Source organism: Ischnura elegans, chromosome 7, assembly GCF_921293095.1.
Source record: "Ischnura elegans chromosome 7, ioIscEleg1.1, whole genome shotgun sequence".
Lineage (NCBI taxonomy): Eukaryota > Metazoa > Arthropoda > Insecta > Odonata > Coenagrionidae > Ischnura > Ischnura elegans.
In genome coordinates, this window is record NC_060252.1 from 27,710,157 (window position 1) to 27,734,630 (window position 24,474).

The 24,474-nt window shown below is 37.9% G+C and overlaps 1 protein-coding gene across 1 annotated transcript in view; it reads right to left on the minus strand.

The window, feature by feature from the left end:
- Positions 1-10,052: 10,052 nt before the first annotated feature.
- The window catches only part of LOC124161847 (lysoplasmalogenase-like protein TMEM86A), a 295,810-nt gene continuing 281,388 nt past the window's right edge, over positions 10,053-24,474 (minus strand). The window contains exons 2-6 of the mRNA XM_046538064.1: positions 19,021-19,190; positions 17,795-17,988; positions 15,281-15,396; positions 13,246-13,356; positions 10,053-11,894 (exon numbers count right to left, since the gene is read on the minus strand). Coding sequence (XP_046394020.1) covers positions 11,685-11,894; positions 13,246-13,356; positions 15,281-15,396; positions 17,795-17,988; positions 19,021-19,190 — 801 coding nt within the window. The 3' untranslated portion in view covers positions 10,053-11,684. The remainder of the gene's footprint in view (positions 11,895-13,245; positions 13,357-15,280; positions 15,397-17,794; positions 17,989-19,020; positions 19,191-24,474) is intronic.

Sequence of the window (24,474 nt, forward strand, 5' to 3'; positions counted from 1 at the left end):
GATGAGGAAAAAAACGATGAATGATTTTCTTTTCCAAAGGAATTTTAATCGCAAAAATGCAATTGTTCACCACCATGATCGAGCAGCCTGTGTTTCTTATTTTTGAATGAATATGGCGGGGATCCGCAGGAGATTTGGAAGCTACTCACGAAGGAGGATTGAAGAATGAAGAAGGAGATTATACATTAATTTGTTCTCCCTCATCATGAGCGAACAGGGAGCTGAGGGGCGCAGCTAGGAATTAAGGCTAGGGGGGGTTTCAGGCACAACTGGGGTGCCTGGGGGTGTGGTATACCCGCCAGGGTAAGCGGTGGGTGCGGGGGGGTACAAATTTGAAGATAAATGGTGCAAACTTTTGAGTTTTAGGGATATTTTGTTAATCCTCACACTATTCTATAAGCAATATTAATACAATTAAGTAAAATAGATTTAACTTAAAAATTTCTCTGAGCTCTGGGGGGGGGGGGTTATCCCACAAAACCCCCCCCTCGCTGCTCCACTGGGGAGCGTGGCAAACTTTTAAACGAATTAGGTAGGGATCAGTCGGAGAGTCGGCGGATACGAGAAGGTATATCGCTTCGTGAGCGATATTCACGTGATCCACGCGTATTTACTACCCCGCAAGCCTCATCGATAGGCGTGTGGTGGGAGGACTTCAGCCACTTACCTTTCTATTTACTAAAAAAATGAGGTGCGAGTAGGTAGGTAGGACTTGGGCGAAACATTAAATAAAGACCTTTATTGTTCGAGGGAAAAACGAAATCCTGTACCTATCCGTCCGGAAATATGAAATCGTTTCTTTCGGGCCTGGAAATATAGCTGGGTACATGAAGCGGGAAACCAAACACTTTTTGTATAACACGATATTTTGTTTTATATCACAATGCTGCATGTAATATTTTACACGCATTTTTATTTTTTTCGTAAAACATGTTATGTATAAATTTTTTGTATCTGTTACAAAGCGTAAACGCACCTTAAGATGTCGTACTGCATGTCACTGAGAGGCATCTGTTGCTCAAACAATCTAAGATTGTTTTTACAATCTTAGTTTATCAACCAAATGCTAAGTTCAACCAAACTTACAATGCTTAGAAGAGTGGTAGTAATAGAAGAAAAAGAGGAGTTTGATGAAAACCGTAAAAAGAAGATGAAACAACTTGATCGGCCACATTGTGAGATATAACTGGCCTGGCCAGTTCATTACAATCATCGAGGGACAAATGGATGGCAAGTAATGCAGAAGATCTCTTATGATATTAATTGAACTGGTGGATTGGTGGTAGTGAAGGATGTGAAAGAGAAGAAGTACCTATGTTTGAAAAGATTTGTTCACTGAAGAACTGAGTGGAGACCTAAGTCCAATCAATCTTGGAATTGTTCACCAGTGACGATAAAGTTAATGCATGACTTTCGATGTAGGAGTTCTCACCAGAATCGATAAAATGTGTGGCCACGGCAACAATAACGAATTCAATTTTGTTAATACGTACCACCAAAGCTCCCAAAAACCCACAGAGGAATAATCAATATAGTTGCCTCAGCGCTTTGTCAATTTCACGAAAAGGAAAGGCTTTGAGCACAAAACAAACTCACTCCACTCTTTCGAATCAACCCGATAAAATATTAATATTTCTACTTCCCAGGCGGTACCCTCGAGTTGTGAATTCACTAACCTGTTGTTTGTCTCAATGTCGACTATGACATTTTACTCTATTTTGCTCATTATCAAACATTCGGGCAGGGATATCGAAAATGTACGATTTCACCACATACCTAAACCCATCAGAGATTTCCAGTGCTAATTATTTGTACCTATGTACTTCATGTAATTGCCCAGATGATCGCGCGTAAGTAACGAAACTTACGAGGTTCTTGTTAGGAAGAAGGCATAGAGTATATGTAAAAAATACACTAATTTTTCCAGAAATTTTGCTTAATTCAGTCATGCAGAACCTCGCGCTCTTAGGGGATGAACCTCCTAATCTCCTTAGGAAACATCTACGCGGTTTAAGGAATGGGAGTTGGTCGTCTTTGCGAGAAAAACGAGGTCCACACTAAATTTCTCGTGTTCCGGGGATGATATCGCTTTTTTATCTAGTTTTAGGCAATTTCAAAGCTGTGTGTTCCAACGACCCTTACAGCTACACTGGCGGGAGAGATTCTCCCCCGGTTCAAATTGGGCGGAATTTCCAATCTAGGAGGATAAAATATATTTTATCCAAATTTAATTTTTTTCTAAAAACTAAATTAAAAAATAAAAATTATAAAAATATTTCTTTTCTAAATAAAAATATAAAATTATGAAAAATTTAATCTCTTATATAAAGTTACAAGTAAAATACTTCATTTAGCACTAATTTTTTTCAACTATGCAGTGGACGTAAACTAAATTTTAGCTTATTTATCAGATTTGACGGTCGTCGCGGACTACGCCAAAAACTCTTTGAGTTTTACGATAGCAGGTTGAATCAGCTTACACCCCGCTCCACAATATTGATCATAATGTGTGTCCGTTCGCGTATAGAGCAAAATAATCTTGTTACTCATACCCATACCATAGTGTTTTTTTCCAATAAGGACATAAGTCAATATCCTCAGGTTTTTCCCGAGTTTATTTACATCTTTTTACACATGGTAAATGGTAACATGGTAATGGTGACTTATAATTTTGTTTGTTGATTTAAAACCGTACTTGTCTCTTTTGCCATAATTGACAGTATGTAATTCCAAGAGCAACTTGACAATGTTTTTAGCTGCAATAATTTTATGTTTGACGAGGGGTTAGATGAAAGATGGGACTTTGTAGACCCGATCTCGCCCAATGAGGACGAATTAATATTATTATTATTACCCCAGAAAAAAGGTTTACACCGAAAGAATTAAAAGTAAGTGTAGTATCCTTTGAGTTAGGTTTTCCTTTTGGTAGAGTAAAGAGGTGTGCCAACCCAGCAGAATGTACAACAACAGAAGTCGCATGACGTGACGTAACAAATGGTAATGAGAAAACGACGCGAAGAACGCGTCGATCGCAGCTAAAAGTAACAGTACGGAGGTATAAAGCGTTTCTGGATTGATTTGGTGGAAGTTCATGATGAAAGAACACAAACGGTAGTTTCCACACTTTTTAATCCCAAAAGTCAACAACCGACCATGGCTTCAACATATTGTGTCATTTTAAAGGTCTTTGAAATTTTCAAACAAGGTCCTTTCTATGAAAATGACACAATATCTAGAAACCATAATCGATTGTTAAGTTTTGGAATTCAAAGTTGGACATTACCATTTGTGTTCTTATATCATGGATAAAAGTACGTGGTTACCGACCATGAGATGCATCTATGTAGTAACTTTGGTCGCAATCCGTGCATCCGTATGGAAACGGATAGCGGGCACATACATGGGGGTACCCAGCGAAGGGCAGGAGGGGGCAGCCGCCACCCCCAAGAAGCAAAAATGGCTTAGCCTTTTAGAAAAATCATGACTGGATTGAAGCAAAAATATTCAATAAATTTTCTTAAACCCACGAAAAATGGTACTAACATAAGACATGTAACTAAAATAAAAATATTTCTTTTTCAAGAAAATAACTTTAAAAACTAATAAAGCGCTGTTATAATTATTTTTAAATGTTGGTATCCTTCGCCTTTTTTATGCTAAAATGTTACAACTTGAACGACCATGGCTTGATCCCCCTTGTTTTGATCCTGGGTACGCCATTGGGCAGATAATAGACATCCTCTTTCATTTATATAGATTTTGAAATGAGAGGATCAAAGATTGCTGTAATAAATCCATGCATCATTGGAAATATTACCATTTTCGAGAATACGTCCCATTACATAATACGACTCCAAGAGCCGGCTTCGTAGATACGTCTTTAGGGCGTATTTTCGGTCCTAGGGACAAAAATAGGTGACACTTCAGGCTTCATCTCTACGGCGAGAAAAAGAAGTAAGGATCCCTGTAAATTACCCCGCTTGAATTCAGCTGTTGTTGTTGGCAACCTACTCAGCTATTCACCATTGGCTGACGTGGTATCCAGCACAGGGAGGCAACGCGTAGGGGTGCATTACGAGAAGCCAGCCGTTGGAGTCGACAGTCAACTAGCCCGAAAGATGCAGAAGGTGAAGGAAAAACGTAAACAATTCTAATGAAACCATTTACGAGCATACCTCCTGACATATCATACGACACTAATAGCCGGCTTCGAAAATGTCCATTTTAGAGAAAATCTGACGTCCCAGAGGCGAGATTTGAGACTTCTTCTTCCACGGCGAGAATAACATATAAGGAGTTATCCCTTTAAGTTGACCAACTTGACTTGAGCTGTTGATAGACGACTACTCACCCTCCTTGACAATGCTCTGTTTACCATCGGCCGGCGTAATTCTCACCGAAAAGAGGATAAGGGGAGGGAGTTCACTAACTAGCCAGCCGTTCAGGGGAGGGACGATAAGTCGGCCGTCTCAGTCAACAACCCCGAAAGCTGCAAAGGGCGAGGAAAAAAGTAAACAAATTCTAATGAAACCATTTACGAGCATACCTCCTGACATATCATACGACACTAATAGCCGGCTTCGAAAATGTCCATTTTCGAGAAAATCTGACGTCCCAGAGGCGAGATTTGAGACTTCTTCCTCCACGGCGAGAATAACATATAAGGAGGTGTCCCTTTAAGTTGCCCAACTTGACTTGAGCTGTTGATGGACGACTACTCACCCCCCTTGACAATGCTGTTTACCATCGGCCGGCGTGGTCCTCATCGAAAAGAGGATAAGGGGAGGGAGTACACTAACTAGCCAGCCGTTCAGGGGAGGGGCGATAAGCCGGCCGTCTCAGTCAACAACCCCGAAAGCTGCAGAGGGCGAGGAAAAAAGTAAACAAATTCTAATGATACCATTTACGAATGTACCTCCTAAAATAGCATTTGACACTATTAGCCGACTTTGACTTTTAATTTGATCGACGAAATTATCTACAGATTAAAAAGTTGAGTAAAAATTTAACGGAAAAATAAAAACACTTAAATTTTAACATAGTGAATTTTCTCCATTTTCATTCTGGAATATATTTTTTCAATGATTATCGTTATCACTGTCAATAATATTTTGTGAATATTACTTTTACTACGAAATAACAAATTAAATAATGTAGATATTTTCTATTTTTTCTGCTAGTTATCTTACATAACAGTCAAATAACCTTAAGAAAAGCATTTATAAACATTTTAACACTTATTTGGGGCATTTTGTTGGCAATTAAGTAATCTGTCCATGTGACTGTAGGATGTAGGGGGGGTACCAAAATTATTCGCGTACCTTGTGGTTCAGCAAGGGGATTTTTGAGGGATAAACCTCCCCCCAGAGCTCAGAGAATTTTTAAAGTTTATTCCATTTCATGTAATTGGATTTATATTACTTTTAGAATAGTGTAAGGATTAATAAAATATCCCTTAGAAAGCCATAAAACTCTACCATTTTGAACCACTTATCATAAAAATTTCCTGGGTTATGGCCCCTGCACCTCCTGCTTACCCTGGTGGGTTCTCCATAAACCCCAACCTCCCAGTATTAGTTGTACCTGAAACTCACCCTAGCCTTAATAATAATAATAATAAATTTATTTCACCATTGGTAAATTATACATCTGCAAGGCTAAAGTCAATATGAGATACCAACATACATACATGATTGAAAATTTTCCAGGTTCTTGGGAATTCTCAAGATAAATCATTTCACTATATGTACAAAACATTAATTCCTAGCTGCGCCCATGCATATATCTATTTAATGTGTTTAAGGCATTACTTTCCCTGACTCAAATACACTCTGTTTCTGATTAGCTGCTGCCATTGATACAATAATTTACGGAAAAATGAATGCATATTCACTTCAATTCAAAACATATTCCATACAAAATTCACCTTCACTCAGGGTAAGAAGCGAAAAAGACTATCCTAAAGTGTGTTGATATTGAAGGAGCATGATTTAGATTATACTTGAATTTTTTAACAATATTTCTAATAAAAATTGTGAACGAATGTATCCTCTTGTATTAAAGTCCCTGAGAATGTAATATTTAACTGAACATGACCACATTTAGTTGAATTTCCTCTTCATATTTATGCCTTAAATACAAGCCTGGTTATATTTACATCTGTAAAGATACTGAAGAAAGATTAAGAGCTTTCTCGGTGAATGGATAGCGTGAAGAGTTCTTGGGATGGCCACCGTGTCTTGAACTCTTCACTCAGTAGAGACACTACTATTAAAAGGTGTGAGAAACATTACTCTTGTGTTTCCTTTTGTTCAACCATGAGTATATTAATTAGTTGCACCGTGTAACCCTAAAATCAGCTGATTTGAAGGGGATTTTTAGAATTGGTTAGGAAAGAATGAGACTAAGAGGATATAAGAAACAAATAAAATGGTCCAGGTATGCAATAAAGGGAGCATTTGCAGAGACATTAAAGTTAGATTTGGGTGAATATCATAACAGGCCCCAACATCAGGCTCCCATGATATAACTTTCAACTTAATAACCCACAGAAGATGCAACTCATCTCACCCTTTCTCGGATATCTACATGCAATGTTACAGGTACCGTTCATGATAGTGCTACGGTTGCCCGAACTTTGATAAAGAAAAAATTGCATTTGAATTTTCTACAGAAGGACAATGGTTTCCACTGAAAATTGTTCACATTAGCAAAATATTCCCTTGTGATAGGCATTGTAATGTATGTCGCATTTAAGAAAATACCTATGCATTAAAATATTATATGTCAATTATTCATTATGTCTTCTTGTCAGTATCCATTAAAAAATGTTCACCTACACTCTGAACAGAAATCTTCCCTTTGTCAAAAGTCATATCCAGGGTCATATCTCATCTGCCAATAATACATCACCCTTGCTGCTAGCATCACTTTTATTTTGCTCTTGAATAGTCTTAATGTCATAATGAAAGCTGGAATAGAGTGTTAGGGTGAGTGTCTGGGTCAAGATCACATTTTTGCATGAAGCATAGCCTTCACATATTAATTTAGAGTCCACATTGTTTCGGCATCATTACATTTCCATTTGCTCTCATTTATTCATCAAAAGTGTGATGTAGAGCATCCCAAAGAAAAACCAAATGTTAGGCTGGATGTTAAGTATTTTACATATTCAAGTCCATGAGTGAAAACTATTTTATTTCTCATAAAAAATATCACTGTGTGCTTAGTTCCAGAAATATGCGACTATCGGCTTCTGAGGTCAAGATTGTGCTAATGAAAGCCCATGGACATTTGGAGGATAGCATATATTTTCTCCAATGACGAATAGTTAATAAATTTCTGAGTTGTCTTTAGTTACACCCAATTCAATCATTCGCTGGCAATCAAGTAAAAAATACTGGACGAAAAGTAAAACTACATTTCATTGAGAAAACAGAAGTTATAATTCATAATTTGCATTCAGGGTATAATATTGCACTATACACATGTTACCAATTTTTTTAATGATCAAGAACAAAGAGCAGTACAAAAGGTTATTTCTCCTGGAGCATTTTTCACTGATGGATAGACATTCCACCAGGTAGACGCTAGAAAAATTATCAATGGTACAGTAATTCATTTCCAGCAAGTAGGATTCTTCTATACATGAACCATTGTATTTTCATGAGGCTGGAATAAGAATTGCATGAAAAAGCAATGGAAATTGCATGCTTGAAGATTTTTTTCCATAAACCTTGCCATATCATGAAGTGGCACAACCACAAAATGACTAAAATGTATAATAGCACGCTCTTGGATAAGGCCTGGCGGTAAGTAGCGGGCATCTGTACCAAACCGACTCAGCTATGATGAGGCAAATGCTTTACAGCTGTGTTACTGAATACACTAAAAATCACAATAAAATTCTCTTATATTCAAATAAGTTCAACAGATGCAGGCATTACATGATCGAAGTTCAACATATTTCAATTAAAGATGGTAGCACTTTTCCACAATATTTTAGTGCGTACGAAGGGTTTCGGCTCTGTGAGCCAAAACATATCATACTCATTAAAATATCGTGGAAAAGTGCTACCATCTTTTTTTAAATATCTCATATATTCCATGCAACAGAACCCTCTATATCACAATAAGCACATTATCATTAAGTGATTTCCAATCTAATCTTCCATTTGACTTCATTTTTTGAATTGATATTTGAAACTTTCAAGTATTTAACATTCATCAACACCATAGCCGCCATAGCGTTACAATACATATGCTCATGGATAGAGTAAAAATGGAAATGAAACACTGTAAATATATATACTATTATGATATTTTATGGCAAACACATTCCTGTTTCAATCAAATGACGCGGATGTTCGCCAGCAAGGCTCTGTGAAATCAAAACAAATGCATGGAATAATAACGGCTGGGTCGTGGGTTGCATACTCAGAGAAGATAGCAGTCACTAGGATATGGCTCTGCAATGTAAGTTTTTATTCCACCTGCTTAAATGACAATGTCTAAAAAGAATAAATGAAGATTTAAAAGCCACTTGCCAAGCATATCAGAACTCAGAAGAATTATTAACTAACCGCTCCTACAGAACAACACCCTGAATCCATCCCTGCATAAGGGCAGCTATAAGAGGGAAGAGACAGCATATAGTCAACACTTCAGAGGTAATGAATTTATGATGAATCACACACTGTCAGGGAAAAACATCACACAAAAGATGGGAAAAAGTGAAATAAAAAGAACAGGGTTCTGAAACAGGTAAAAATCTGCAACTGCAACTTCTCAATAATCAAACCTAAAGCAGATCTGTGTCACCAGAAAAAGATATACCACAAAGAAATAATACAGTTTATCTCTCCAGCAGACTCTACAGTTGAAATAGAAGTATCTTAAATTCTTAAAGATGTAACTCCATCGCTGCATGACACTACCCTCTAATTAGAACCTTTATTTCCTTGACCCAGGCGTCTATTTTATCATTACTAATCTGCCGACCTCCTTAAAACTTTGAAGCAATAAAAATATTCTTCTCTCTATTAGCCTGTTGCATAGATGAGAGGGTACAGCTCTATGATCTGGCAATGCTATTCCTATACTCTCACCACACGATTGTATACTGGGTTTCAAATACCTTTGTGGCTATGAGGGTTGGGCTAAAGCTTATGGGGGAGATTGGTGGGAATGAGAAAGAGACTTTGCCACAGCCAATCAGATGACAGAAAGCATGACTTATGGCAATCAAAATTTAAATGCTATCATAACTCCGACACATTAACTTTGTGAGTCTTGGAGCTGTGTAGTCAAACCTAAAATTTCTCACATTATGGCTTTTTCTTATGCCCTTTTTCCATCTAAACTTAGAGAGCAGGTATATCTTTCACCAACTCAGGGACTGGTTTAAGCAAGATGGCTGATCCTTACCTGAGGCACTGAGTAGGCATTATCCACACTCCCCTCGAAAAGAGGATCCTCATACAATGTCTCAACACTGGACCTAAGATACCTGCGGTTCTTCTGTTTCCTTCAGCGAGCATATGTGAATTTTTTTATAGTAATCAACAGTCCCATGGGACTGCCATCTCTATTTTAAAAAATACTCATAACAGGACAGAAAATTTTAACAAGAGGTACTCACCGTCACTATGGAGACCATTGCATCTCCCATAAGAGCGATTAAAGAAGGCAGGATAAACACCAATGCTTCAAACCTAAAGTCAAGCTTGTCTCACACTGGCCAGGTCTTATCAAAGAAGACTAACCCCATTGTACACTTCACCGAGATCATGAAACTTACACCTCAGGGTCAACACTGGCAGTGCTAAGCTCATTCCATGTTTTAATCTTATTCCCTCCCTTCTAATTTATGGAGCTCACCGACAGTGCCCAGGCTAGTATGAAGAGTAACTTACCTGATTTACTCCCATTGTACAGATATTTGGAACATAGAATAACTGTCATTGAACACCTATTGCTGAGGCACTTTAGGATAAATTAGCAATGTGGAGGAAAATTCGAAGATATAGGAATTATAAATAAATTGATGAAGACAGACTTAAAGCATGTTTACTTCATAAAAAAGTATTTTAACTTATGTATTTGCACTTCAACAGCATAATTTGATTATATACAATAATCTCCATTTATCATCCAGAAGAATTGTAACATTAATATAAAATACAGGAATAACTTAAACATATAGCACAAACAAAGGCTCGGCACTAATGTGCTTTTACAAGCCTTCAATGTTTCTAGGCTAAAATATTAGCCTTCATGATACAACACTATATTATTCCTCACTAAGCTATTGTAGGGTATTTAACATTCACTCAGTCTTTACAGTTCATCCAGTAATTTCTTCAACACCAAGAGAGGTGGTTGATGTTCAGTGTACTGAGGAATATATGAGCAACTTTCCTTTTAACCATTCAAAACATTTTTCCATTTATTCTCTACACCCCAATAAGTAACCTAAGCCCATCATGCATTGTCTTTCTACCAGCGAGGATGATTTATGACGCATATAACCACATTGACATTTATATTTATGTTTACATATAAATAATATACCTAAAATCTATCCCTCAAAATCATCAATGGCTCAACGTTTGATGATACCTGAGCATAAACTTTTGTTAAGTCAAACTATATAATTCTAATATTCAACATCACAGCTTTAGTGCCACAATAGATAAGGAAAAAATCAGACTAACATCAAAAATATTTTTGGTCCAGGTATATAGAATGTTAAAGAATGATTTCTTTTAATAAGGCCTCCACTTACATGGATTCCATGAATAATAAGAGTCATCTCGAAGCAAGAGGAATGAGGATATTTGATAAGGTTATTAAGTGGAGGGTATTATGTACATAGAAAGATGTTTTTGAGAAATAAATCCCTATCAGGGCAGTTGCTTTTCATCCAACTCTTAGCCAAGGGCAGAATCATCAGGAAAGCATTGAATCATGCATCCCTGGGGCAGTGCTATATTTATATACATTTACATATTTGTAATTAAAAAAGGAACACATACTCCTTGTTTACAGATGATCCCTTTAAGAATAAAAGTTTAAGTCCTCGAGAACGGTCTTGTCAACTCAGACTTTTATGCATCAGGTAAAGGAATGATGTCACCATATAACAGCATACAATTTCCATTAACTTTAAATAACCGTCTGAGTTGAAATAATCCTGAATATGGTGCATAGTTATATTTTGTACAGAGACAAGTTTAAAGAGTTGCATAAAAGGTATAACACCCGAAGGTAATGCATCACACATCAGCAATCAGGACATTGTAATGCACTGAATTGGAATATCGCATGAAATATTGTATATTTCTCAATCTTTTAGGATGGAATTTTATTAAGTAAGGGATTCACTTACTTTTTGTAAACATTTAAAGACATATTGGGGACCTTTTTTAAAATGGTAAAAAACTATGACCTTGACTCAGGGCTTTACTGAATACCTCTGAGGTTTTTAATTGAACTATTTGACTAACACTTTGGACTAGAAATAATTTCATTTATGTCCTGCTACTGTAAGACAAGATAGGAAGAGGAGAAGTTTTAGAGATCATGTATCTCGACCTCATCATATACGTATCACACACAATTGTGAACAAATTATGCTTGGACAATGCTCTCAGAACAGTCGCTTAGTGCCCACAATGATTAACCTATCCTCGGCCACCAACACTGACTGGAGTGGTGGGAGCGGAAAGGTTAACCTTGGCATCAATTGCATCCCTGAGGGCATTCTTTTCTTCAGCAATTCGAGCTGCTTCCTCAGCCTTTTCTCTCTCTGTGCGCCGGTATGAAGCCTTGCAATCCACCACACTAAGGGAGATACCCAACTGTGCGGCATAATACGTCAGCATAATGAGTGCCTAAAAAGAAATTAAACCATTCCATGTAACAGGCTATTCTCTCTACCTTGGTACATATTTTTATGCATCAATACTCCTGTATTTCAATATTTTTCCATGTAATTATCACCAATCATAATCACCAGCTAGGAAAGACACATATCCAATATTTTTGGTTCATTGCTCATGATTCATGAAATACACAACTCTACAGGTATACTGGCCAATTCTACTCTTCTCTAGTAGTTAATTGAGCTAAATCCTTGCCAAGCTGAGGCGATCACACTATGTTATGTCAAGCAAACTGAATTTGTTGAGCAACATAAGCGATTATGTACTTATAAACCACGTGGCACATGAGAATGAGAGAACTTGCATGAAGTGTGCAGAATGAATTTTATCAAACCCTTCAGCCACCAGCTTTACTTGCATTGACGGCTGTGGGCACAATGATGTCCCAGAGTAAGCAATGCGGTTGTTATTTCTTTGAGTGCACTATTCACAATAGCATTTTTAATCAGTTACCTATTAAGGAGGAAGAAGGCAAAATATCACAGTAAAACTTGAAAGTCTTATTTCAAAGTATTAAATATTCAGTTTCCCGCCCACCCCATAATTTTAAAAAGCAGAGCGAATAATACTCAAGGTAGGACAGCACATGGAGGTGAGAAACTAAAGGTAAGAAGGTACATAGCTAAGAAATAAATAGCATACAAAATTGAGTTCATTAGTGTGCAGAGCCAAAGTATATATAAGTATAAGTAATTGTCCTCTATCCCATAGACATTTTAAGATAAATTCAGGAATTCACTGAGTATACATTGAGTTTTCAAACACTTAAAATTTCCCTGAGTATGTTTCCAAGGTCTGCATACACCTTGATATATGCACCAAATGTTGCAGCAGAAAAATGTAACACTTTGGAGAATGAGTGGCCCAGGTGAATAAGTTAAAACTTGGAAACGAGGACTAATTGAATCACTTTGAAAAGTCTAAAAAAAAAATTCCCATTCTCTATCAATCATGCTATGATGAAGACAACAATGATGGGTGTATTGAAATATGGAAACAATTTAAATCACAAAAAAATTCATTATGTAAAAATAATTCCCATCTATGGACATCTATGAATTCATGCTATCAAAGAATTTGATTCTTCTCTCATTTGAACTTATGACTTATAGAAAAGGTAAAAGCTCTCAACCCAAACTTTAAGGACCTAATTTCAGCCTAAGACAAATGATAGGTGAAATTTTAGCACTTGGTTGTACTTGTTGGAGATTCTATTAAGGTTCACTGGCTTTGCTTGCGAAAAAATAACATACTTTCTCAGAACTGTTGCAATTAGTCTTATGAATCCTCAATAACTTACCTGAGAGTGTGGTATTGGGCGATAAAACTGATGGAAGCCAATTAAGGTGTCAGATATGACAAAGAAAAATGCACCAACACATGAGCACAGTTTGGTCCATGTCCAGAGCTCCTGCAAGAGGAGAAATGAAATTAGTATTAATACACATGAAAATAATAATAATATAAACTCAATTTATATACGTAAATCACAGGATGGATCCTAGCACCTTCGTAAGTGGATCCAGGAATAAATTTGAGAAAGGGAGACTTTCAAGGACCACTGTAAATTGTAACTCATAATGACAAACAAAATGATGAGTTTGAAAATTATGATTTCGTAAAATGTTCACAGGACCGCCACTGGGTCAGGAAATGCATAACTACTGACGTTCCAACATCCAACTTTGCCACCATCCCAACCCTGTGGATGATGGCCGAGTCGGACATCATTACGTCAGCAGTTATGCAGTTCCTGATCTGGTGGCAATCCAGAAAACATTTTACAAAACTGTTCACTGGGAAAGCACTAAATATTTCAAAATTATGATTGCTTTTGTAGTAGGAATCTTTGTACATGGGAGTTAAGTTGGGGCATCATTTACACATGCACATTAAAAAGACTAGGCCTTTTAATAAGTCTGATGAAGAGATGTCAACTGAGGTGTAGGATGATTTAACAAGCAAGTAGGAGGAATGATGTCCAAATTGGCTAAGTTTCCCGATGATCAGGCATTAATTAGCCAGGAGGCAAGAGGGTTGCGGGTTCTAGTGGATGAGTAGGACAAACATTGCATTGGACATGATATAAGGACCAATCACACAAAGACAAAAGTTGTGTGGTTTTGTAGAGCTAGGAATTTGAGGTGTATTGTGTACATAGGTGGTGACAAATTTGAGCAGGTGGAGCAGTTCAACCATTTGGGCAGCACATTGGAAAATAAAAACAGAAAGAGCAGTAAATACATCAGGAAGATAATTGCAATGCAAAAGGAGGCATTCATTAAATGAAAGATCTAATGTGGAGATAGTTACGTAAGAGTATAAGAAAAAGGGTTTGATCTGGAGTGTGGAACTTTAAAATGTAGAAATATGGACACTCAGGAAGGAGGGCGAGAAAAGACTGGAGGCCTCCACCATTTGGGTGTGGAGGAGAATGGAGAATAAAAAGTGGCTGAAGAGAAAGAGGAATGGTAAAGAGTGTGACATTGTGGGCAAGGAGAGGTATCTTCTAGTTGAGATATGGAGGGAAACAAAGGTTTACATGAAGGGAGTACTGAGCCAGGATGGGACTTGAAAAACCGTGTTAGAAGGAAGAATGTTAGGTAAGCGAGGCCAGAGTAATAAAAAATAGGATTTATGGATAGAATGAAGGGGATTTGGCAATATTGTGTATTGAAAATAGAAGTTCAAGTTGGAAGGGGGCAGAGGCCAGGCTAACAGGGAAAATGCTCAGCATGAATGTGCCTTGACCAGTAGTAATATATAATAATAATGAATTAATGATGCATCATTCCAAAATATTTTATCAGAATTCAATGGAAAAACACTCTCCCCTCTCATGCCCTAGATTTTATGATATTTTTATGCAATTTTATGAACAGAATCCCTTTTGTTCAGTAGAAACAATTCCAAAAATTTCAATTCATTCCACATCACTCGAACCACAACTAAAATGTAAATATCTACTCACTTTAACACAATCAACCCAAAAAGACATAAATCAAGTGACAGTTTTTTAAATTAGATACTTTTGGCTTCAACTTTGTGAAAATTCATGGTTGATTTCAGAATTAAACTTTGCACAAGATTTTCACTTTAAAATTTTCTTTATTATATGACTGGCTTTGTCCAACAGCGGGAATCATCAGGCCTGATAGTTTTTTTCCTCATTCACTGAGGCAAATCTGGCCTAGAAAGTTTTGTACATCTACTTGGAGTCATAAAAGTTTACCTGGTTCTGAGTTTCAAAGTAATGGGCATAAATGAGGTGATAGGAAAACGTGTATTGAGATTTGATTTAAATCCTTAGACCATACCCTTCAACTCTCACTTACTTCAAAGAGCTGAACACGAGCCATGGCTCTCCATGCCATTGTAATAAGAAGTGTACTGTATAAAGGTACTCCTGCAATCAGCACTCCATGGAGTCCAGGCATCAATACATAGACACCTGTAACCACACAAATTTACTATTAGGAAATGTCACTGGAAGAAAAAAACAATTTAGAAGCTTAAGGAAACTAATACAGAATAAAACTTCATTAACAGAAGTTATTACAAATTTCCCCTACATATTTGAATACAATATTGTCATATCACACGATGTTGGCAAGCACTGAAGTAACAATTAAAAGAATTTTTATACGGACTATGCAAAAATGGCAAAAGGATAGTGATCATCAAATTTATTTCCTCAGAGGGCAAATCAAAACTTTCATTTTGCATGCTTATGTTTCTTCCAATGAAGGCTGAATAAGGAAAATTTTAATGCTTCTATGTTACTATGTCAAAAATTTCACATTTTTATTGAAAGTGACTTACTGGCTGGGGTATGCTAAAAACGAAGCAAATACACATAAAGACAACTAGAGTGTGTCACAGTCATACAGCTATGGTATGTTATGTGAGATAAAGAAAATTATACTTGCTCATTCATCAACAGAGATTACACTGCAATATCAAATTTGAGGGCCAAAATAAAAATTATTCAAGCCAGGGTTGAACAATGAATTCTGCTTAACATCCATTCATTCGTGAAGGCATCAGAGATTTACAAATAAGAATGTAATAATTAATCACCATTGTTGAGATGCTTATCAAATTTTAGGCAAATTGTTCGCTGTGACTTGACCCACCACTTCCTCCCTGCACAATGGCAAAGTTACAATTTTTCTTCATTTTGTGCCTGTCCCCTTTAACCCTTTCCTGCCAGTGCCTACAATAGAAAAACGTTTTCGTGCTACAAGTAGCATAAGAATATTTTAAACCTCTCTGTATGAAGCTCTTTTTTGGGGGTGAGTTGCCTGGGTATTTTCGTCCCACAGATTTAGGGTCCAGCTCAATGGGGCCCTTACCCCGGCCACTGGACTTCACCCTCTAATCCTATCATAGCACGAATCCACGGTTAACTTATTGCATTACCAGTGTTTTTTTCAACCAAACATTGTAGTTGATTTTAAATGATTTACTCTTCTTAAAGAATTACTAACGTTTTTTTAAGCATTGTGGAATTTTAAACGGGTTTCTAGTGTTAATAACAACAACGTTAGTAAATATATGGTATTAAGACTATAAGTCCAGAAGTCCATTATTTTTATTGCTAAAATTCTGTTTAAAATTTGTTTGGGCACAGAAAAAAACGAAGAATTCATTTCAAAGTATAAAAACATAGTAGTAAGCAATAAAACATACCACTGAAAAAACTATTGAAAACGTAACTACTATGCAACAGATTCCTGCGGTGAGGATGGTCATAAATGAGTAAGATGGCCGGGCTTTATTGCCTACGAGTGGCCCTAAGGACTCGCTGAGCTGGGTATGAGGCCGGGCCTGAATGCATCGGACAATTGCTACCTCAGCGGTCACTTCCTTTCCCTCGCGTCAGCCAGAGCCGACGTCCGGTTGTCTGCGTTGAAAAATCTGTGCGACGTCTGGCGCGAAAGGGTTAAGTTAAATAAGAAGTTATAGACATAAAGTTTGGTGAATCTGTATTATACATAGTAACCTGTTCATTGCGACCAGAAGTTTAGTGTACCCTATCAGTGGGTCTTGCCATCCAGAATGAAACTCATTTAACACAGAGGCAAGCGTGATCCACCAGTGGGTCACACTCTCGCCAGACTGGGTGGAACCATGATAAATAGTTAACTATCCATGACTTAGCCTATCTCTTATGATCAGAGAAAACCTGTTGGTCTGCAATTTTAGTTAAAAAACATACATTTTGTGTGTTACATGACCACACTCCCAAACATCACTTCAGTATGGAGTTTCATTAAGTTGATAGAATAGGATTGGTGCCACCAAGGAGTAGCTCCCAGGAGGATTCACCTGACACTGGCCTCAGTCTAAACCTCATGTTGAGAAAGCCCAGTTATTAGTAGCCTAAGCCTCAGCAGAGGGCCCATGTCACACTCTTAACGCACTGTACAGGAAGGGCCTTTAGCTTAGTCCCTAACTGCAGCAGGCCCAAATGTTCCTCCATTCTTCCCGCTCCAATCGGCTGAAGGCCCCCGAGTGTGGCACCACCTCTATGTGGTGGTTAGAGGAAGAGCCTAAAGACCCACTGGTTGGTCATACCACACAGAATAAGGTATAGCTGTGACCCACTGGTGGGTCTCATCAGTCTAAAGCTAGGAAGGGAGATTCAGCTCAGCAGAGAATGTGTTAATAAATGAAAAGATTTAAAATGTAATAGTGAAGATCGACCTCTCGGTATGATCGGATCATTAAAAATAAAATATTGTATCTTCTAAAACCATTTATCAATAAATGAAATGCCAAAGGAAATGAAATTGATGACTCTAAATTATAATGATGTTTCATTAATTTCATAGATGTTATCTCACCTGTAGCAGCCAACATGTAAAGCACTGCCCCAAGGGGTACATTAATTGGCCTGAATCCAAAGGCAGCAGTGTACATGACCTGGGCCGCCCCAAAGGCAATCATGCCATGAACAAAGTATGATGGCCATATAAGCAATATATCTCCAATACATGATAAGCCTAGTCCTATTAAAATTCTTCTTGAGTAGGCATACCTGTGAAAAAATAAATAGTGTAAAATATTAATGGCCACAGAATATGTGCATACAGAAATGCACAGTATTGGTAAATTTATGCATTAATATTTATAATATCCAAAGTACTAGGCTCTTTCTCCACACATGTGAGATTGGACCCTAGATTTCCAATTGTTCCCATTACACTCTGGAAAAAAAATCATTACCACACAGACGTTTTTAAATGTTCCACCAACCCTTTACACACAACATCACCCAAACACTGTCCCCCCTCCCCTCCTTCACACCTTAGAAGAGCAATAGAAGAAGGACACGGTGTCAACCGCCCAGGAGAAGAAGATCATCTGGACAAGGACTCCATCCAGATGACCACAATGCAGAAGAAGACAGTGAAGGCGTGCGTGGTACCCTCACCCACCCTGGAACCTTTCTCTTCCCCCCACCCCATGCTCTTCTTCGGAGACCCTAAAAAACGACCTTCTCTCCCACAACCTTCAATATCCTCCCTTCTCATCACCCCACTCTCCCCCTTACCCCTCCCCCTCACCCACCAAGACGTATATAAGGAAGAACTCTAAGGACTTATGTAGCACTTGATAATATTGTTTGCAACAACAAAACGTGTTGTGTTAAAATAAAACCCAGTGGAATTATTGCCATGTCTAATTTTACTAATATTAAGCTTCTACCACATTGAGCCTCACATCATACAAGATGTATAAAAATTTCACCTAAGAGAAAATACTGAGAACATTTCTTCACACTTAAGGTATAGGTAAAAGTTGATGAGGGTCTACTTAATGTGTGGTGAAAATTTAAAGACAATAGCTCCATATTTAAACTAGTAATGCATCAGAAAAATAGAAGTCAAGCGATAATATTAAAACCCTATATTTAAACAATTTTTAATAATAAATTCTAATAATTAATTTAAAAAATTCTAAGATGGGTAAAAAAATAAGGTCAAGTGGACATTCAAAAATTAATTATTAGAAATCAAAGTAAAAAATTTGGTATTCTCTCGCGTGTATTGCAACTTCATTAACTTACTCATCATGCAGGCTCATTCCATGGAGGAGAACAAAGACGACAAGACTGATGATTGGGAGACATTTCAAAGCTGCAGCCACCAATGTTGGCCTTTCCACTGGGATGAAGACGACAAAATATATGGCCACAGTCTTGAAGAAAGGGACCAACTTGGGACCCACGCTCTTCAGCTGGAAATAAACCAGAGAAAGAGAAGAATCATGAGATGAAAAGGCTCCTTAAAAAATTTCACATTTCAAAATAATTACAAGACTTCTTAAAAAAAATAAGGGCAGGTTCACAGTCATAAATTTTATTTCCAACACATAGTTTGGAAGCATTGCATGAAACAAATGACTTGTTATGCAGCCTCACGCACAGGAGCATATTTATATACATCAAGGATCATGAACCGTCATGAAAAAATATTTGGAAAAAATATACTGGGATTCAGTTTGCTTTGAGAAGATGGCTAGGTGGTGTAATGGGCTAGCATGCATGACCAGCAATGTGGAGATCTGGGTTCACATTCCGGCTAAGCCAAATATTTTTTCATGGTGCACTTCATCCTTGGGGCATATACATTGTTAGGGAGCAATTATATTAAAATCAAAAGCTACTTAAGCATCAGCAATGAGAAACGATTGGCATTCATACTACACCATTATTACATTAAGAACAGTAAAAATTTTATCACGTTCAGATCCCGGTTGTTCAATCATTATGAAATGAAAGAGTTAGCTGAAATGATGAGGTTCCAAAGATTTAGCTCTACTCAAAGTGCAGAGACCTAATACTTCAAACAGCATCTAAGGTCAATTTCGCCCTGAGGAAAGGGTAGAAAAGGAAGGATTGGAAGAAATCTGGCATTGGCATTCGCTTTCTCTAAAAGGTAGGTGATAAAAAGACCACTGCTTAATGCCCAATCTGATGGACGGAGAGCTGAACTTGAAAAGCCCTCAATCAGGGATGGGACAACCTGAATACTCTCCACAGGAGCTTGAACCCTGGCCCACAAGGTGAAAAGTCAGCTTTCTAGCCACAATATACACTCGCATGTAAAGGGCAAGAGGGCTGGATGTCCAAGTTATGGAGTGCCGTTAGCTAGGAGAGGAAGGAAGAAACTTTTACCCTTTGTGTGATAACCAATTTTCTAGGTACATACTATGCATTAATGATGCAATTTTGCAGATTTTTCTGTAGTTGAGGAAAAAATTATGTCTGAAATACAAAAGTAAGTACGTATAAAAAAACTCACTGACAACTTTATTATACGTATATTTACCTTTTTAATAACTTATTTTACGATTTTTAAGGAAAATACGAGTTTAGTAATAATATAAAGATATAAGATGTAAAAATAAAATGAAAATTGACTTGCAGGAGAAGTGCTATTGTTGGTACTTCTTGCTAGAGACAGGCGGAGCACGTTAGCACTTCCCGGCACTAATTGTTAATACCATAAGGATGATAAAATGCAAAAAGATACCTATCTATGTAAGTCTGACACTGCAATGACAACTAAAATATTTTATAAGGAAATTAGTTAGCATCTAATTCTATTTCTATACATCAAAATAGATAACTAATACACAATTATACGTAATATATGCGTAGGTTTCCGTGGCGATGGTCATGAATATGATAGGAGGTGTAGGATTACGGGTTCTCCAGCTGCATTGGTTGACTTACGGAGACAACAGTTTCAAAAGCAAGGTGGAACTTTTCGATAATGTAATAGTTTAAAGTTGGGTGAGCAAACACGCAGATTTCAAATCCATGAACCTGGGTGATAGAAAAAATTCTCAGCATCCTTAAAGACATGCAACAGGAAAGCGCCTCGAGAACCCTATGCCTAAGTCTGTAGCCCAGTGTCGTAACTTGGAATATGCTTTGGGAGGGGAGAGGGAGATGGGATGGCCTGGGGTAGCGACCCCCCACCCCAGGCAATTCGGGAAAATTTTTGAAAAATGACATGCCTGGATATACATTTTACATCATTTTGGCACTAAAATTTAACTTGAAGCAGATGCAGTTATTGAATTTCAAAACTATACAGTAGTTTTAAATGACTTTTATTTCTCTGAGGCTATCACCTCATCCCCCCATAGTTATGCCACTGCTGTAGCCGGCAATGCAATAAACTGATACATCACGTAAATAAAATTGGGTTCTGATTAAGGTTTGAGAAGGCTGGAGTTTGAGATAAGATCGGATATTAGACGTTGCTGTTGAACTAAGCTTAGTGCATTGGGCTTTCTAATAAGACCGTTACCAAGATATCGTCCGAGAATTGGACTGCCCTGAATGAATACACTCCAAGGATATTGGCGCGTTTCTTAAATCAATGCTTCCGCATTACCTAACGGTGGTCATAACTCACAAGTCGGTCATGCTTTTAAGTGCCGATAGTCGGTCGACTGTCACACTTGCGATAACAAGGCGGCCGAGTATCCGCGCTATCAGCGGAGACCATTCGGTTTTACTGGACAATAGTGCAGCGAGAGGTAACAAAAGAGAAACATGAGGCGGGGAGGAAACGGGACTTTGAGTACGTGCACGAATGGCACAGTGCCAGAGGGAAGGACCGTCTATAATCCAGCTCAAGGGACTACATGGAGGAGACCCCAGCCCGCCCCGTAGAAGCTCGATATATTATGCTGCCTCAATTTAATTTGTTTTCAAAAATGTCCGCAGGGCAGAACGATCCATTATTGCAGCGGTGCCTTTGCACACACGATGAATAGCATTGAAAATTTGAATGAATTGGGCTGGGGACTGCATAGAGGAGGCCCAATTTCATCCCTTAGAAGGATGAGTTATCTTGCCACTTCGGTCGCATTTTAATGGGATTTCAAAAATGTCAGCGGCGGGGCGACGAGTACAATGCGATCCATTTTTGTCCTATATTTGTATTTTAATGTTTGTTATTGCGAGGAACTGGGGCGCAGCTGGGAATTATTGCTAGGTGGGTTAGGCCCAACTAATACTGGGGAGGTATGGAATCCCCGCCAGGGTAAGTGGGAGATACGGAGGCCCTCCCCCAGAAAATTTTTAAAATGGTTGGTTCAGAATGGTGACTTTTACGGCTTTCTGTGGGATTTTTATCAATCCTTATAATAGTTTATAAGTAATATTAATCCAATTAAGTAAAATGGATTAAACTTCTAATATAGAAAAGAAGAAAAAAATTGCATGACACTGCTTTCTCGCCCATCCTACTCACTCGATCTCGCACCTTGTGATTTCCTTTTGTTCCCTCGGATGAAAACGGTGATGAAAGGGAAATGTTTTCATTACATTACGTTGATGAAAATGGATTCGACGGCGGTCCTGCAAGGCATCGGAAAAAGGTTTTTCGCGCAGTGGAAAAAAAGTTTTGACCAATGTATCAGTTTCAATGGAGAAAACTGCGAAGGTGACTAACGTTTGTAACACCAAAAAATTACATTTTGAATTTTTTTAAATGGTTATTTTCGGGTACCCAGTCGTACAGCTCAATTTCCCGCGATATTCGGATAGCTCTAACATTTGCAACTTTTGTGAACCTCTTCATATGCGCACAGGCTGAAAGCATACCTAATGGCCAACCGGAAAAACCTCTATAGTAATATTCGTGGACACAACCCTTCCTCTCACTAACAAGGCCAATGCGTCACATATCCTTACGCCAAATCCCTCCGCCGTTTCCATCCATTAGAAAAAACGTAATGACGACGCGCGCGCGGCCGGAGATGGTTGAATGCCAACGAGAGACCCATTCTCGCGTCGGTCCATGACCTATTCATCACCGAGGGACTCCGTTACTCAACCATTAAAATAGAGTCGGTTCAGAAACGGCAAAAGAGGCAGATGAATTATAGCTTTTGTTCTCGAAACCAAGCCAACAATTTTCCGCTCATATCTCTCGGTAGCAAAGAAGCACGTGCTCCATTGGAGCCTCGTACGCTCTTCTCTCTAGTTTGATCACATTGATGGTCATAGCGGCATCATATCTCCCTCTATACCTTTATATATCCTTTAGGAACTTTAAAACCTGACTTCGAAAACGGCAATAAATGGATTTGCGATGAAGTTTTTTGCATATTGTTGGGGCTCTTAGAGCAATTACTTCCGTTTTTTTCTTTGAATGGATATTACGAAAAGTGATGAACCTGTGAAAGGGGTATCCGAACAATGGACACATTCGCGTCGTACAATGGCTTTTTCCAAAATTCCTCTTTATCTACTACGTCGACTGGTTGCTTAACCCAAATAACAGGATTCGTCCGCGTATTACTTCGTTCATGTGCTCATTGCTGTAAAATAATCAGGTTCACTATCGAAAATTCGTTTAAATTTACACGTAAGATAATCAGACAAAATTTTATTTAAAACATAAATGAGCCATGGGGAAGATGGGAAATCCACCAATAAGGAGATTCTAATCGCTGAGAAAAACCTGGTGTAGCAGGGTTTATAGTTGGGAGAGGAGATTAGAAGAAGACGGAGGGCTTGGATGGAGCGAACACTAATCGGTAAGGAGATGCTGAACATGTAGCAAGAGGAAAGGATGTCAGGTAAGCGAGGAAGTAGGAGGGTTTATAGATAGAATGAACTGAAAATTGCCATGCTGTGAATTAAAGAGGAAAATTCAACGTCAGATAGGGGTAAAACGAGGTTATTCACAAAAGGTTCTATCAAAATCTACTTCATCGATACAAAACTTTTATTATGATAGCGGTATAGGGATGTATTTATGCTTCTTCTCCTGCCTCATAAATGGGAAAGAGCTAATGAGAGGCCATTACATGAGAGAGTGAAGAAAAAGTTATCAATGAATCTGCTCTGCAGTGTAGCCCTTTTAATTGGGGAAACGTGGATGGACGAGGAAAAAATTAGAGGAGTTTGAGACGTGGGTGTGAAGGAGGTGAGGTGGACAGAGAGAAATTGAAACGAGGAAACGCTAGACATGATTGATGAGGAGAGGAAACTCATGGAGAAGATACGGAGGAGACACAGGGTTTTAATGGAGCAAGTACTGATTGGGCAGAGGATGCTTAAAACCGTGTTAGAAGGAAGAATGCTAAGTAAGCAAGAGCGGGGAAATAAGAGAACACAAAATTTAAGGAAATGCGAGTCGAAGAAGGGGGTTCAATCAGGAGGGGATAAAGGCAGGAAAATTTTTGCATAACGTTATAAAATAAGGATTGCGGGACTAATTCCAACGATAAATTGCCTCAGAAATGTAACGATATAAAAAAACATAACTATGTTTGTAAGGAAAAAAATTAACCAAAAAAATTGTATAGATTGCCCAATTTTATTGATGATAAATGTGAACTATCTAGATTATATTTATGAAAAAAGTAACTCTTCCCTTAGTCATTATCCTTATTTTTTCAATTCATTTATTTCTCATATTGCGTTCCATATTGCGGCTACGTATCTAAATCATTAGAAAAAGTAAATTAAATATTATTATTAAATTATTAA